We start from the raw sequence: 16,234 nt of genomic DNA, 5'->3' as shown, positions 1-16,234 counted from the left end.
GATAGTAAATTAAGCCTAGTGCAAGAATATCAGCTGTCCTGCACTTCAGACAAGAGGGTCTGTTGCAATTGGTGGGTGAAAAAGTAATTCGTTCTATAATTGTTGGCATCATTTTAGGGGTCAGTTTGAAATGTGACACACAGAACGCATATTTAGCTTGTTATTGTTTTTTTTGGTTCCATACACATTTATCAACATAGGACATAGATGAAAAGAGTGGCATCAGCAGGCCCAGAAAGGTATTTTCTTTCTAATAGTTTGGCTCTATTTGATTAATCAATCGGGCTAATCATCTGACAGGTCCCTGAGGCTCATTCAAACAGCCAGATATAAAGGGCCCTTCAGAATTCCGGAAATGAGGTGATGGTCTGGAGATGTGTGGGGAAGCGGTTCTAGGTCTTTTCTGTGGTGTGGGAGAAGGAGCGTATTCAACTTCAGCTTCGGTATTAGCAGGAAGAGTGGGCAAGTGACAAGGAAGAGGAGCAAAACTTTATCGACAGTAGGTGGAATTTCAGGTAGTGGTTAATGTAGGCAGGTCCTTGGTTGTGTAGAGTCTTGTGTGCATTGGTCAGCAGCTTGAATTGGCATCTCTTCTGTACGGGGAACCAGTGGAGTTGCCTGAGGTGGGGTGTGATGTGGGTTTGTCGGGTATAGGTGAGGATGAGTCCATCTGCGGCATTCTGTATGGTTTGAAGTCTCTGTAGGAAGTGTGTGGCGATACCTACGTAGAATGTGATGCAGTAATCCAGTTGAAGGGTGATGAGGGCCTGTTGTACGGTGCGTCTCATATGCAGGGGTGGCCACTAGAAGACCTTGCGTTGCATGCGCAGAGTGAGGAAGCAGGCAGAGAAGACGGCATTGACCTTTGATTTCATGGTGAGCTTGTTGTCAATGAGGATTCCGAGGTTCATGGCATGGTCAGAGGAAGAGGGTGCGGGTTCTAGGTCTGATGGCCACCAGGAATCATTCCAAGTGTTGCTGTTGTTGCCGAAAAATGGGTGGGCAAAAAAATAAATACTTTCCTTAGGCACAGTTCATTGAACCTGCATGAAATCTGGCAGGACATTAGGTTACACCTAGCAAGGGGATGGTAAGTTTTCAGATTGGACAAGGGGGCATTATCACCAATATATACAACTACACACCTCCCTTCCTACGCCCACACACCAACTATCCTAAGTCAACACAGCCACCATAAATTTCCACACAATCCCCATTCACACATGCATGCTCTCCTACACTCACTTACTCACTCACCATCATAGAGAAATACATCTACTATAATACATCAAATAACTAATGGAAATGTCCATTTAAAATAAAAACAAAATTACATGGAAATGACACAGATATAAGTTAGTTATGGTTCAACTAACGCATATCTGAAAAAGCTCTGATATTTGCCTTATATGATATGCAACGGAAAATGGAAACTACAACTCGTGACAAACTCCAGGCTCAGTACACTACTTTGCCGATGTCATGTGAGGGGGAAAACAGCCTGTCTAGCAACAGCAAAACATTATAGGCAGCTTGAGTTCTAGTGCAAGTTATTTACTGCATACTATCATTGGAGAATTTCAGGGTTTTTGCAGGTTTGTCTTCCCTGAATAACTGCAAAACTTTAACTGCGTTTTTCTGTTATATATAAATATAATTAAAGAATGGCAGTGATAATAAATATGGCCAATAACATTTTCCAGAGCAAATGTACAAATAAATATTTATACATTTATTATTACAGTGCTAAGGTAAAATTTGAATACTTTACCACAGTACTGCAACATTGCTATTAGGAAAAAGCTGTGTATCGCCACACAGATTGTGTATCGCCACACAGATTGCGTGTCACAATTGCAAAAGTTACTTACCTTCGGTAACAATATATCTGTAAGAAACATTCGTTAGTGTTAGATTCCTTACCTTAGAATATCCCCAGGTGTCAGACTGGATGCTGAAAGTTTTCGTCAGCAGTACCCATGTGTGTCGCTAGGCGGCGTCTGCGGCTACGCGTCCGTCGTCGTGATCGCCGGGATGACGTCTGAGTACTTAGACTGCGCCCTCACGCGCTGACGTCAGTTCTGTACATAACTTTCCGCGCCAGTAACGTAGAGCCATGATAGAAACCGACACTGGTGCCATGAAACTAGGGCCCTGAAAGGGATGTCCTTAACCCTAGATATCGGTTCGCAATAACAGGGAGAATGGGTGGGGCGGTAAGGAATCTAACACTAACTAATGTTTCTTACATATATATTGTTACCGAAGGCAAGTAACTTGTGCATCTGAAAGAAACACGTTAGTGTTAGATTCCTTACCTTAGAATAGATACCCTAGCAATACCAACCCCGGTGGTGGGTCTGCGAACCAAGATGACACCAGAAAAGTCCTGGAGAACAGAACGGCTGAAAAAGCCATCTCTCCGGACTTGGCTACCCAGGCAGTAGTGTCTAGCAAACGTGTGCAGCGAGGCCCACTTAGCTGCCAGACAGATGTCCTGCAAGGGGACTCTCTGACCCAGGGCAGTACTAGCCGCCGTGGCCCGAGTGGAATGGGCGCTCAGCCCAACAGGAGCCTCCTTTTTCGCCAAGGAGTAGCAAACCTTGATGCACAAGACGACCCACCGAGAGATGGTCCGCTTGTGCACCGCCCGTCCCTTCTTAGCGTCCACGTAACCAACAAAGAGCTGGTCGTCCACCCGGAACTGTCGTGTGCGATCTAGATAGAAGGAGCGCGCACGTTTTGGGTCCAGACGGTGGAGCCTCTTTTCCTCCTTCGAAGGATGCAGACGCGGAAAGAAGGTGGGCAAGGTGATGGACTGCCCGATGTGAAAGGCTGTGACTACCTTGGGCAGGAAAGAAGGACGAGTCCTCAGAACAACTTTGTCCGGATGGACAGAGAGGAAAGGAGGTTTTGAAGATAGAGCCTGGAGCTTACTCACTCTCCTGGCAGAGGTGATGGCAGCCAGGAATGCAGTTTTAAGAGTCAGAAGACTAAGAGGACAGTTACGAAGTGGCTCAAACTGAGCGCACATCAGAAAAGTCAGAACAAGATTCAAGTCCCACTGAGGCATCACGAAAGGAACAGGAGGAAACGTGTGTGATGCCTTTCAAGAATCTATTTACAACAGTGGGCTTGAAAAGAGAAAGCTGATCAGGAAGCCTTAAGAAGGCTGAAATGGCCGAGAAGTAGCCCTTGAGAGTGCCCAGAGCAGAGCCCTGCTTGGCAAGAGACAGTAGGAAGAGGACAACCTCTGAAAGGGGGCCAAAGAGTGGATTCACAGCCTTTGCTGTGCACCATGTCCCAAATTTGTTCCACCTGCAGGCGTATACCGTTTTTGTGGAGGGACGCCTGGCTGCCAGAATCACATCACAGAATTCAGGAGGCAAGTCAATTGGCCTCAACTGCCGCCGCTCAATCTCCACTAATGGAGGTTGAGACTGGCAGGTTCGGGTGGAGGCCGTCCCCTGCTGCTGCGACAGAAGGTCTTCCTGAAGAGGCAGACAAATCGGGGGATCGACTGACATGCTGATTAGCTCGGGATACCAGTATCTTCGTGCCCAGTCTGGAGCCACAAGGATGACCTGGGCCCGGCCTCGCCTGATCTTCAGCACTCTGGGCAGAAGTGGTATAGGCGGAAAGGCGTACAACAGACCGCAGCTCCACTCGCGACGAAAAGCAATTTCCAAGGAGAGTGCCGCCTTGGAAATTCCAATGCGCAGAACTGAGGACATTGCGCGTGCTCTTCGGTGGCGAATAGATCTAACCAAGGCTCTCCCCACTGCTGAAAGAGACCTTGCGCCATGTCCGAGTTCAGACGCCATTTGTGATCCATCATGCACCTGCGGCTGAGTTCATCCACCCTGGAATGCAGGAAACCTGCCAGGTGTTGAACCACCAGGGTGACACCCTGGTGTTCCAGCCATGTCCAGAGGAGTAGAGCCTCCTGACAGAGGGTCCATGACCCAACCCCGCCCTGTTTGTTGCAGTAACACATGGCGGTGGTGTAGTTCGTGAACACCTGCACTACACTTCCCCGGACAGAGGGAAGGAATGCCTTCAGTGCAAGAAGGATCGCCCACAGCTCCAGAAGGCTGATATGGAGCTGGGGACTCTGCCGGAGACCAGAGGCCTCTGATCTCCCTCTCTCCCTTGTGGCCCCCCCATCCCAGGAGGGACGCATCTGTCACTTCTATGTGCTCCGGTTGGGGAAGGGAGAGAGATCTGCCGCTGACCCAATCGCGGTTCGTGAGCCACCACTGCAACTGGCTCGCAGTGCCCTCCGAGATCAGGACGTGGTCGGACAGGTTGCCCTGATGCTGTGCCCACAAACTTCAGGTCCCACTGGGGGATGAACCCGAAACTGCGCTGAGTCCAGAACTGCTCCGATGAAAAGGAGCTTCTGAGATCGGCACAGGTGTGACTTCGGCACGTTGATGGAGAACCCCAGCGAGTGCAGGAGGTAGGCCGTAGTCTGGAGGTGGGAGACGAATGTCTGGGACGAGCCCACCTTTAACAACCAATCGTCGAGATATGGGAAGACTGAAATCCCTAATCTGAACAGATGAGCTGCGACCACCGCCATCACTTTCGTGAACACCCGCGGGGCGCTGGTAAGGCCGAAGGGTTGCACGGTAAACTGAAAGTGCTCGTGGCCTACCGTGAACCACAGGTAACGCCGGTGGGCCGGCAGGACGGGGATGTGGAAATATGCGTCCTGCAAGTCCAACGCTACCATCCAGTCTCTGGGTCCAGGACAGCTAGGACCTGAGCCAAAGTCAGCATCTTGAACTTTCTGTCGGGAGGAAGCTGTTGATGCTCCGCAGGTCCAAGATAGGGCGTAGGCCTACTTTGCCCTTCTTGGGTACCAGAAAGTAGTGGGAATAACAACCATGTCCTACTTCTGGCCCAGGAACGCGCTCGATGGCCCCTTTGGCCAAGAGGGTCGTCACTTAGTCCTGCAGAAGTTGCAAGTGATCCCCCGACATGCGGTGGCATGGCTGGAGGGGTCGCCTCGAAGGGGGAGTAGCCACTTTGGACGATTTACACCAACCACCTGTCCGACGTGATGGTAGGCCAGTGGGGGAGGTGATGGCGGACCCTGCCCCCCACTGGTGACGAATGGGCCTGAAATGCCGGACTAGGAAGGCTTAGAGGCAGATGCTGCAGGGGCGGGTGTGGACTGGCCCTGCCGGTGTCCCCCGGTACCGCCACGGCGGTACCCAAGTCTTCAACCGCGTTGTGCCTGGGCCTGCGGTCTGTGGCTGGCTGGACATGCGGGGGGGCACCCCTTCCTTGTCCGCGAAAGGAAAGAAAAGCGGAAGTTTGCAGGCATTGGCCTAGGCCCAAGGACTTGGCCGTAGGCCTAGAGTCCTTGAAACGCACTATCCGCCTTGTCGCCAAAGAGGCGACGGCCATCAAAGGGCATGTCCATGAAGGTGGCCTGGACAACCCCCGAAAAGTTGGCGGACCTCAGCTAGGCGTGGCGACGAACCGCCACCATCGTTGCAATCGCCCTACCCAGCGATTCCGTTGTGTGGAGTCCACACTGTATTGAATAGCCTGCTGCATCCCACCCTTCCGCAAGGGCTTGGGCAAGCTTTGCCCGGGCCTCCTACGGGCACTGTGCCAGCACCTCCGCAATCGTATCCTACAGAGAGCGGATACAACGGCCTAAAAGGCAGGCGGTGTTGACAGACCGCAGCCCCAAACTCAAGGAGGAGAACAGTTTCTTCCCAAACTGATCGTACCTTTTGGATTCCCGATCCGGAGGAGCGGTCAAGAATGCGGTCTGGGATGTAGAGGCCTGGATCACCAGGCTCTCAGGGTGGCGTGAATGGACAGGAAGCTAGGGTCGCCCGGAGCCGGGTGGTGGCGTCAGGCCGCGTTCCGATCCACAGGGAGGCCTGCGGAGGGCTTGGACCAGGTGCCAAACAGAACGTCGGTGAGGGCTTCGTTGAACGGCAGTAGAGGCTCCGTGGAGCTTGCCTGCGGTTTGAGCACCCCAGTGAGGAGGTTAGTCCTCACGGCCGCAACAGGGAGCTCAAGAGCCAAGGCCCTGGTCGCCATGTTCAACACGACGCTGAAGGCACCCCTCTCCCCCGTAGCCACGGAAGGAGGGGAGAAGAATCCAGTGTTGGGCGAAGTGTCCAGACCACTGGCCTCCCCTAGCTCATCTGCCCAGTACTGGCTCAACTGGCACTGCAGTGCCAGAGGGTCCTCAGACCCCTCCCAGTCCTCATCTTCCATCTCCGGATAGTCAGGGAAAACTGATGGAGCCGTGCCTTAGGTGAATTGCTCACCTGTCTGCGTCGGAGACGGTGCCGGGCCAACGCCAGACCCGGACTGGGGACGACGTCGTCCGGGGACGGCGTCATTGGCGACACCCTCGGTGTCGGCGCCAGCGGAGGAGTTGTAAGGTCGACTAGCAACGACCCGGATCCAGGCCTGGATCCTACAGGGCCCTGCGGCGTTGGGACCGGAGTCAACGACAGAGCCGGCGCAGAAGCACCCAACTGCGCCGGAGCCGGTGGCCCATTAGGGCTCCCAGACGGACCCGCGGGGTCCGAAGGCGCCTCGGCAGGGTCCATCGGAGGGAAGTGAGTCCTCATGGCCACAAGGAAGTCACGTATCTCCTCCGGCGTCGCATGCAGCTCAGGGACAGTTGGGTGTGGAGCTAGACGCTGCGCTTGCGGCTCCGGACGAGCCGCCCGAACCCCCGGCCGCATCGCGCGAGCGTCGGGGGAGTCGAAAGCGCGATGACGCCTCTTTAACTTCTTTTTCGAGTGCCTCGACTTACCTGAGGATTTGGAGCCCGACGAGTGGTGGTGACTCGTCGAGCGGCGAGGACTGTTGCTCCGCGACCGGTCCCTCGACTTCCTCCTCGACCGGGACCTCGAGCGGCGTGAAGCCGACTGCCGGAGCTCGAGACGCTTACAGGACTGCTCCAGTCTAGCCTTCAAGGTCAAGGCACGGCAGTCGAGGCACGACTTGTCATCGTGGTCGGCCCGAGACAGTAAAGGCACCGACGGCGGGGGTCAGTCACCGACATCAGGCGGTGAAAGTCCTCGCAAGGTTTAAAACCAGGCATCCTACCGGCACCGCAAGTCGAAGGTCGACTCGAGAAGTGATCAAATATTATCAAAAAAGTTAGTCAGAAAATGACTAAGAGTACTGCTCTTCCTGGCGCGGAAAAAAGAAGAACTGACGTCAGCACGCGAGGGCGACGTCTAAGTACTCTGACGATGTCATCCCGGCGATCACGACGACAGACGTGGAGCCGCAGACGACGCCTAGCGACGCGCATGGGTACTGCTGACGAAAACTTTCTGGATCCAGTCTGACGCCTGGGGATATTCTAAGGTAAGGAATCTAACACTAATGTGTTTCTTTCAGATACTTTAAACAGGCAAACAAATCTCATAACAGTCACAAGGCCTCTATAATGTTAATTAACCTTACTGCATAAATGTAATCTCTTGAATCTGGTCTTTGCCATGGTATAAACAATAGTTGCAGATACACAGAGGGTAGTATACTATATATTGCTAGGGGAGTGACATGATACACTTGAGGCTTCACCCCACGAGTCAATGCCCCTCCATACACTCAACAATTGAAACAAATAGCATATTACACTGTGCACATATGTGTGTATATATATATATATATATATATATATATATATATATATATATATATATATATATATATATGCGAAGTAGAACAAACGTCACCCTGGAGAAGGGTCAATCCACCTGGAGGGAGACGAGTGTAGAAAGCCCAACCTGAAAAGGTCATCGCAGAACGAGGAGGACGGGCGGGCATTAAGGAATCTGCGGGTAGATTATGTCTCTACCAGATACATTGTTACCAAAGGTAAGTAACTCATTCATCTGATAGAGAAGTCTAGCCGCAGATTCCTTAACTTAGACTAGATACCAAAGCCATACCCATAGAGAAGGCAGGTCTGCAACTGAACCCTAATAAGTTGACGAGGCAACATAGCAGTCAACAAGGTAACGACCAACGGTGGGAAACGCAAGCCAGCGCTGCCACACCAGAATATGAAGCTCAGAAAAAGCGAAAAACATTGGGAGGCAAAGGCACCACAAGCCTTCAAGGACAGCAGGAAAACTCCTGTATATAAACCGGTTGAGAGAAAGAAAACATACGCTAGATATGTCGATGTGAAAGGGAAACTTCATGAACTCGCAAGAAGTGGAACTGAACCCAGGGTCTGATGGATCTGCAGGAGCCGAGTTGCTGACCGTAAATAAAACCCAGATGGAAGACAACTGGTATGACAGTCAATACATACCGGTCCAATAGGTACAACAGTGAAAAAAAGCACTGTGGAATCCTGTACCAGCCAAATACATGGGACAGTATTGGCAGGATGACAATCTATGGCCAGAAATTGCGGGTAGTACTAGAAATGAAAAACACGCCAGTACATAGTCTGTCACAAGACATGTGAAAGGGCTGATGGCAACCAGCAGAAGCACCCAAAACAGGGGTACAGTAAGAACGATAGTGAAGTGGAATACTAGAAGATATATAAGCATATCGTGTGGACGTTAGAACCACACAAAGTATAGCAAAGACCCTCCTTTAGGGTAGCATGAGTAGCCCAGATGCGAGAGACGCAATAGCAATAAGGCAACCGGGAAAGAGGGGGGCTACCAAATGAAGAAACGTTGACAGCACGATTTTGCTGTGTAACAGAACAGAGCCGAAATAGAGACAAAAGAAATACGCTAAAAAATGAAGCATCACACAAGAAGACTAGGGTACACGAAAAGTACCACCAGTCATGAGGAAGCAGAAGTGGACAGAACAATGTCCAGACCAGTAAGCTACAGCAGCCCCTCGCCCGGGAGGAGCAACGGTCCCCCACAAGATAGAGGAGGAAACTGAGCTAGACATGACATCCAGAAACATTCAGGACCAACCGAATGTTCCAGGAGCCCAAAAGAAGTGTAGAAAACACCTGTGCAGAAAGCAGCAGGGAATGTGTAAAAAACTCCTGTTGGGAAAGTGCCCAGAAAACGAGGGCACAAGGCAACGTACAGTAGAGTGGTACAGGGCTAAGCTGTCCGCTTTAAAGACAAACCCAGTAGGGGCTGAAGTACAAAAAACTGTTACCCGAACCCCTAAAGGGGAGGGGAGTACCAGCACCACAGCAGTGGAAGAAACAACGCAAACACCCTATGATAGCAAGTATACCAGTGTGCATTTCCAGGTTACACCCACACTAAGAAGCGTGCAACACAGTGGTTGTATCCTGGCACAAAACGAGGACAGGGCATCCGAGTTGAGTACAGCGCCTGAACTGAACAGAACAAGGGCCCTACGGAGAATGACTGGCAAACGAAGAGCAGCCATGAAGGGCAAGAGGATCACAGCGACGCTGAAAACACCTGTGAATACAGATGAGACAGAAACCATACGGAAAGGACCCCACACCGAGGCGTAGAAGGACTACCGACAACTACAGTCAACTGCACCGAATGTGCCATAGAGCGATGCGAACGTTAGGATAGCAGAACAGCAGAAAAAGAGGCCCAGAGCAAGATTGTGGCGAACAACTCCATAGGATTTACCAGGGCTAAGGCAGCCACCCAATAGCCTATAAATACCCCACATAGGTTAACTGTCAACCCCTGAGACGGGAGTCCTTTGGGCAAAGCACACACTCAGATGACTGAAAGGAAGACAGAAGCAGCCGTCTGGTTGTACTGAACAAACACGGAGATGGCGGAACAACCGCCTACACCATCCGGGTCCCATACAAAGAACCCAGGACACCTTTGAAAGTAAATTAACTAGGCAAAATTGCCAATACAGAGGAAAAACACTTTAAGGCAGACAGTCGTGCCGCAAAAGTCATGGCAGTCCAGACATTGAGGCTGGAGACCGCTGAATCTGCGTGACTGTCAAACAGGTCCACGCCATTGAACGGCAGATCTCCAAGAGCATCCCGAACATTGTCGGGGAAACGACTGTCGCACAGCCAAGCATGGCGGAGGAAAGCCACAGACCGAGCAAGAGCTTGTCCCACCGAGTCGGTGGCGCCAAGGAAAGAGCGGAGGGAAAATTGTGCCATTCCCCTGCCATCATGCAGAAGGCGGATCAAGTCCACCCGCGGGCCTTCTGGAAGTGGAGGAAAAAGGTCCTTGACTAAGTCCCAAAGGGTAGAAGATGCGCGTGCTGACACACAAGCCCTATTCAATGCGCGGATGCCATCACTGGCAGAGGCGAAACCACCTAGATTCGCTGGTGGGAGGCAACAGAGGCAGGGCGGAGGAAGACTAAGTCAAAGGTCACCTGAACGACTAGGCCCTGAGACCTAGGGTGAAGGGACAGACAGAGTATCATTTGGGGCAGGACGTTGTCGACGAGCTCTAGCCCAATCAAAAGGGTCACCCGTAGAAGGCCTCGCCCATGTGCCCAGCATGATGTGAAACAAAGATGCCCCAAGAAGCAGCAAAGGCTCCACTTCAACCGGCTCCATATGGAGAAGATCCAACAAGGGATCAGAAGGCAGAGAAACCACAGGGGGCTGAAAACTAGGAATAGCTGAAGCTCTGTGAATAGCCTGTGCGTAGGCAGCACTAGCCTCAGTTGCCATCCGGGGAGGTGACAATAACCCATCAGTAGGAGTTGGCTGAAGACTACCCTGTCACTAGACAGCAAAAGTGGAGGAGCCGGAGGCTGATCCAGTGACCACGCCCCACAAGGTACCTGCACCATCGACCGAAACGGCCTGAGATCAGGGGAGTCCAGATCTACCTCGGGTATAAGAGGAGGCGTAGGCGCCGGCACCGGCGTCAACCACTGCCACGTGGGAGTCGTATCGACGTCCGAGGAGTGGGGTGGGATATCAACCTCCTGAAATAGAGGAAACGTGGACGTCGGCACCGGCGTCGACGAGCCGGAGTCGTCTGGAAGTCGGCAACCTCCAACGGAGACTCGGGCTGGGCGCCGTCCTACGTTGACCCCACTGCCACATTGGGGAACAGGGCAGCAAGCCCGGCGCCGCCTCCGGCGTAGGAAGCCGCTCAGGGCTATGCGGAGACTGACTGGGTGGGCTAGATGGGTGAATGGGAGGACCACTGGGCCGTGTCCCGTCGGCGTCATATTAGCTCCGGAACGGTAGTCGATGCACACAGCCAGTGCAGAGGACGAATCCACTGGCGAGGACCCAACATGAGTGCCTTCCACCTCTATGGGACCAGAAGGCGCACCAGGGAGAGGAGGTGGACAAAAGTAAGAGGGGAGTGCTTTAGAATAAGCTTCCATTTGGTCTCGTGTCGCTTCGGCACCCGGATAGGGGGGTGCGGAGGAGACAACCGCCGGACGCCTGTTCCCAGCAGGGAGTGAGAAGAACAGGCAGCAGCGTCACAGGAATGGGAGGAAGACCTCCTGGACTTACGCTTGCGCTTACCCGCCTCCGAACAACGTCTGTGGGAACGACCTCGGGAGTGGGCTCGATCTCGAGAGGGAGAACGGCGACGCAGGACTGGACAGCCGTGCAGCAAGCAATTTCATACAACGCTCCCATAAGGACTTTGGTTTCATCTGCTGGCAATCGTCACACATACAGATGGAGTGCTGGTCCGTTACCGACATCTGACGTGCACAGGTCTCACACGCTTTAAAGCCTGAAGGGATTTCACACTGTTCCGGGACGCCAAAGGTGTCAAGACCAGAAAAACAGGCCAAGAAACTGCTGGTTTTCCAGGATCCGGAAAAGGAGAAAACTGACGTCAGCGCGCCGGTAGGGGCATATATGGCTCCGCTGATGTCACGTCCGTGGACAACGTCAGGTTAGAGACGTGCGGCGGCCCGCAGAGGTGCTGCTGCGGAAAAGTTTTCCAGATCCAGTCTGACGCCTGGGGATATTCTAAGTTAGAATCTGCGGCTAGATGTCTCTATCAGATAATAGCTTTCCAATCAGTTCTTCACTAGAGTGAAATGTACTGTAAAGGTCAGATTTATAAGTGTCCGCTCTTTGAGTTGGAGGATGTGAGGAAATCTTGCTTTAAGTATGGAAAGGAGCATCATAGAGTTGATCCTCTTAAATGACCATCTTGACCAACTTTAAACTCCTTTAAAATCCACATCTGGCAACACAAGTTTAAATATTCACATCAGTTTAAAAATATATATATATTAACTATAATGTCCCCAAAATGTTTCTGAGCCCAAGAGTTAAACTTTTAGACTGTATACCTGGTAACAAAAAAAGCCTGGGAGCAGTTACTGGGTAATAGGTTTTTGACTTACCCGTAGAACACTCATTGCAGACAAATTTACCAGATGGCACTTCGGTCATTCCCAAGCACTCCAGGTGGAAGGCCCCACAGCACTGAGACTCGCACAGTAGCAGCTCCCCGGGCTTCTCACACATCTACAGTAGGATCAACACACAACATGCTTAAGACCTGAGAACTAACCCTTTCTCTTCACAGGACAATGTCTTGATTTTCAGCACACCTGGAAAAAATGTAATCCAATAATTTTTCATATTTTGTAAGTCTGTTATCAACAATCAACCAACATGACAATACTATGCCGTTTGGCTATTGATGTGCAAAACATACATCTTTAACTTTCGCAAAACAAGTAGTTTTCCCCAGGATCAGCTGGGAGGCTGGGGAGGTTCTCTAGAAATTTAAACCATGCCTAAACAGAGGATTATTCAATAACTCATTTGGACAAATGCACAAGTTAATACCTGTGTAACGATATATCTGTAAGAGACATTAGTTAGTGATAGATTTCTTACCATAGAATATCCCCAGGCGTTAAGACTGGATCCGGAAAGCTTTCGTCAGCAGTACCCCTGCGTGTCGATAGGCTCCGTGTGCGTCGTATTCGGAATGAAAAGACATCACTGGAGCTACTTAGACGAGCCCATGTGCGCTGACGTCAGTTCTGTACACAACCCGCCTCTGCGAGGCCTACGACCGCGGATGCGCTGGGACTGTTGCTGCACAGGCTTGTTCTGAAATGAACGTGTTTGTACGCCCTTTCCGGAGCTTCGAAAGGAACGAAAGTTAGAAGCGGGAGGAGTATGTGTGGCCGAAAGGCCTAAGGACTTGGCCGGGGCCCGAGAGTCCTTGAAACGCTCCAATGTTGAAATCACCTTATCACCAAAAAGGCGAGTGCCATCAAAGGGCATGTCCATCAAAGTATTCTGGACATCTGCAGAAAACGTGTAGCACCACCGTTGTGGAAATTGCCCTACCCAGCGAATCAGCAGTATCAAGACCACAATGAATAGTGAACTTGGCCACATCTCTCCCCTCCAGAAGAGCTCGGGAGAAAACTGTCCGGGCCCCCTCCGAACACTGAGGTAGCACCTGCTCAACCGCATCCATACAGAATGGGAATAGCAGCCCAAGAGACAGGCAGTGTTCACAGACCGCAGTCCAGAACTTGCGGAAGAATAAATCTTCTTGCCAAACTGCTCCAATTTCTTGGATTCCTTGTCTGGTGGAGCAGAAGGAAACGCACTTGGGGACGCCAAACCACCAAACTCTCAGGTGTAGGGTGCTGGGTGAGGAAGGCAGGGTCGCCCGGGGCCGAGCGATGGCGTCGGCCCGAACCCTTGTCCACAGAGGCCCATGTGTTGGGCCTGGACCAAGTGCCCAGAAGCACATCAGTAAAATGCAACAGCGGTTCTGTAGAAGAAGAAGCTGGCCGTAGCACTTCAGGTTGGTTCAGACAGCCACTGTAGGGAGCTCGAGGCCAAGAGCCTCTGCCGCCCCTGCCGCCCCGGAAAAGGTATCACTCTCTTCCATATTTGCTGAAGGGGATGGTGAACCAGGCGCCGGAGTGTCATCCGGGCCGTGCTGCGAGAGGGTCTTCAAACATTTCCCAGTCCTCCCCGAGTGGACGAGGATGTGGGTGAATAAAAGGGTAAAAGTCCCCCATCGGTGTTGGGATCGGCGTTGAGACATCCCTCCGGCACCGTCCCGACGTCGGAAAAGAAGTCGGCATCGGTGACGTCGGTGGGGGCCAAACGGGGTCCACCGGCAAGAACGGGGAGCCACGACCGGAGCCATGGAGGCCTCTGGGCGAAGAAGACATCGGGGCTGGCGACGTTGAGGAAAGCGGATCAGTGGGGCCCAAAGGCGTGCCGAGGGGCTGAAGATCCGTGCCATTGCAGACACAAACTCTTGCAATTCGGCCGGAGTTGCCAATGGAACCAGTAAAGGTGGGTAAACCAACGGTAACTTCTCAGACTCCGTTGGAGCCACAGGGGTGGTGACACCTGCCCCCTCAGCCGTGCCCTGCGACTGGTGAGGGGAGGACGAAGAGCGGCGACGCTTCGACTTTTTGTGCTTCGCCTTACCTGACTCAGAGTGCAAAGACTTCGAATGATGGTGCTTTCTCCACGACCGTGCCCTTGATCTCCCACGGGACCAGGGCCTGGTACGTCGTGGCCGAATCCTGGTCCTCCAGCCACTTTCGGGACGGCTACCGCAAAGTTTTCGGGGCAATGACCTGGCAGTGGGAACATGACTCGGTGTCGTGGCCACGCCCCAGGCAGAAGAGACACTCACGGTGCGGGTATGTCAGCGACATCGTGCGCGGACAGGCCGCACAAAGCTTGAACCGGGCATCCCTATGCACCAGAGGTACAGTGTACTCATAAATAATGACAAAAAAATGTCTTAGGCAACAAGTGACTGGGTACTGCTCTCTCTGTATCTGCGCTTGCTGGCGCGGAAAAAGAATGAACTGATGTCAGTGTGCGTGGAAGTAGCTCAAGTAATGTCATCTCAGTGAATACGACGCCAAGGTCGCACGCGAAGCCGTACAACGACGCCTATCGACGCGCAGGGGTACTGCTGACAAAAGTTTTCGAGGTCCAGTCTGACGCCTGGGAACATTCTAAGGTAAGGAATCTATCACGAACGTGTCTCTTTCAGATGAGTCGCAACAATTTGGACTGAGGAGGATGGCAAGGTAATTAGAGTTGATTGGATATCAGTGGACTATGTTTGATTCTCAGATGACGTGGTAAAGTATTTCGCATTGGACAGGTCAGCCAGTTCAGATCTAAATCATGTTACATAACCAATCAATCAATCATAACACTTGTAGAGCGCACTACACACCCGTGAGGGTCTCAAGGCGCTGGGAGTGTGGGGGGTCCTGCTAGTGATCGAAGAGCCAGGTCTTCAGGAGACTCAAGAAGGCCAGTAGGTCCTGGGTCTGATGTAGGTTGGCGGGGAGGGTGTTCCAGGTCTTGGCGGCGAGGTGGGAGAAGGATCTGCCGCCGGTGGTCGCTCTTCGGATGCGGGGGACTGTGGCGAGGGCGAGGCTGGTGGAGCAGAGCTGGCGGGTGGGGGTGTAGAAGTTGAGTCGAGTGTTGAGGTATGCTGGGCCGGTCTTGTGGAGAGCTTTGGGTGCGTGAATGAGGAACTTGAAGGTTATCCTCTTGTTGACAGGGAGCCAGTGCAGGTCTCTCAGGTGGGGTGTGATGTGGCTGCGGCGGGGGATGTCGAGGATCAGATGCGATTAAGCGTTTTGGATGAGTTGCAATCACCTCAGGAGCTTGGCCGATTTCCTGCGTAGAGGGCGTTTCCGTAGTCCAGCCTGCTGGTGACGAGGGCCTGGGTGAATGTTCTTCTTGTCTCGGTGGGGAACCACTTGAAGATCCTGAGGAGCATTCGGAGGGTGTTGAAGCAGGATGAGGAGACGGCGTTGACCTGTTTGGACATGGAGAGGGTGGAGTCGAGGATGACCCCTAGGTTGCGTGCGTGGTCGGTGGGTGTTGGGGCTGTTCCTAGGGTTGCAGGCCACCAGGAGTCATCCCAGGCTAAGGGGGTGGAGCCTAAGATGAGGACCTCCATCTTGTCAGAGTTTAGCTTCAATATGCTGTTCTATTCGGCAACCGCCTTCATTCCTTCGTGGAGGTTGGTCTTGGCGGTTTGAGGGTCTTTGGTGAGGGATATGATCAGCTGGGTGTCGTCTGTGTAGGAGATGATGTTGAGGTCGTGCTGTCGGGCGACATGGGCGAGGGGTGCCATGTAGATGTTGAACAGCCTCGGGCTGAGGGAAGAGCCCTGGGGTACGCCGCAGAGGATTTCGGTGGCCATGGAGCGGAAAGGGGGGGCGAGGGGAACGCTCCGAGTTCTGCCGGAGAGGAAGGATGTTGTCCAGTCCAGGGCCTTCTCTTGGATCCCGGCGTTGTGTAGGCGTGTGCGTAGTGTGT

General features: G+C 52.5%; 1 protein-coding gene across 3 annotated transcripts in view; it reads right to left on the bottom strand.

The window, feature by feature from the left end:
* The window catches only part of NSD1 (nuclear receptor binding SET domain protein 1), a 1,028,734-nt gene that overhangs the window by 473,730 nt on the left and 538,770 nt on the right, over positions 1 to 16,234 (bottom strand). For all 3 annotated transcript variants that reach the window (XM_086931779.1, XM_086931778.1, XM_086931780.1), the window contains exon 12: positions 12,292 to 12,415. In XM_086931779.1, the coding sequence (XP_086787905.1) occupies positions 12,292 to 12,415 (124 nt within the window). The remainder of the gene's footprint in view (positions 1 to 12,291; positions 12,416 to 16,234) is intronic.

Source organism: Lissotriton vulgaris, chromosome 7 (genome assembly GCF_964263255.1).
Source record: "Lissotriton vulgaris chromosome 7, aLisVul1.2, whole genome shotgun sequence".
NCBI lineage: Eukaryota > Metazoa > Chordata > Amphibia > Caudata > Salamandridae > Lissotriton > Lissotriton vulgaris.
Note: the sequence above shows the minus strand (reverse complement) of the source record. Positions and strands in the feature narration are given on the sequence as shown.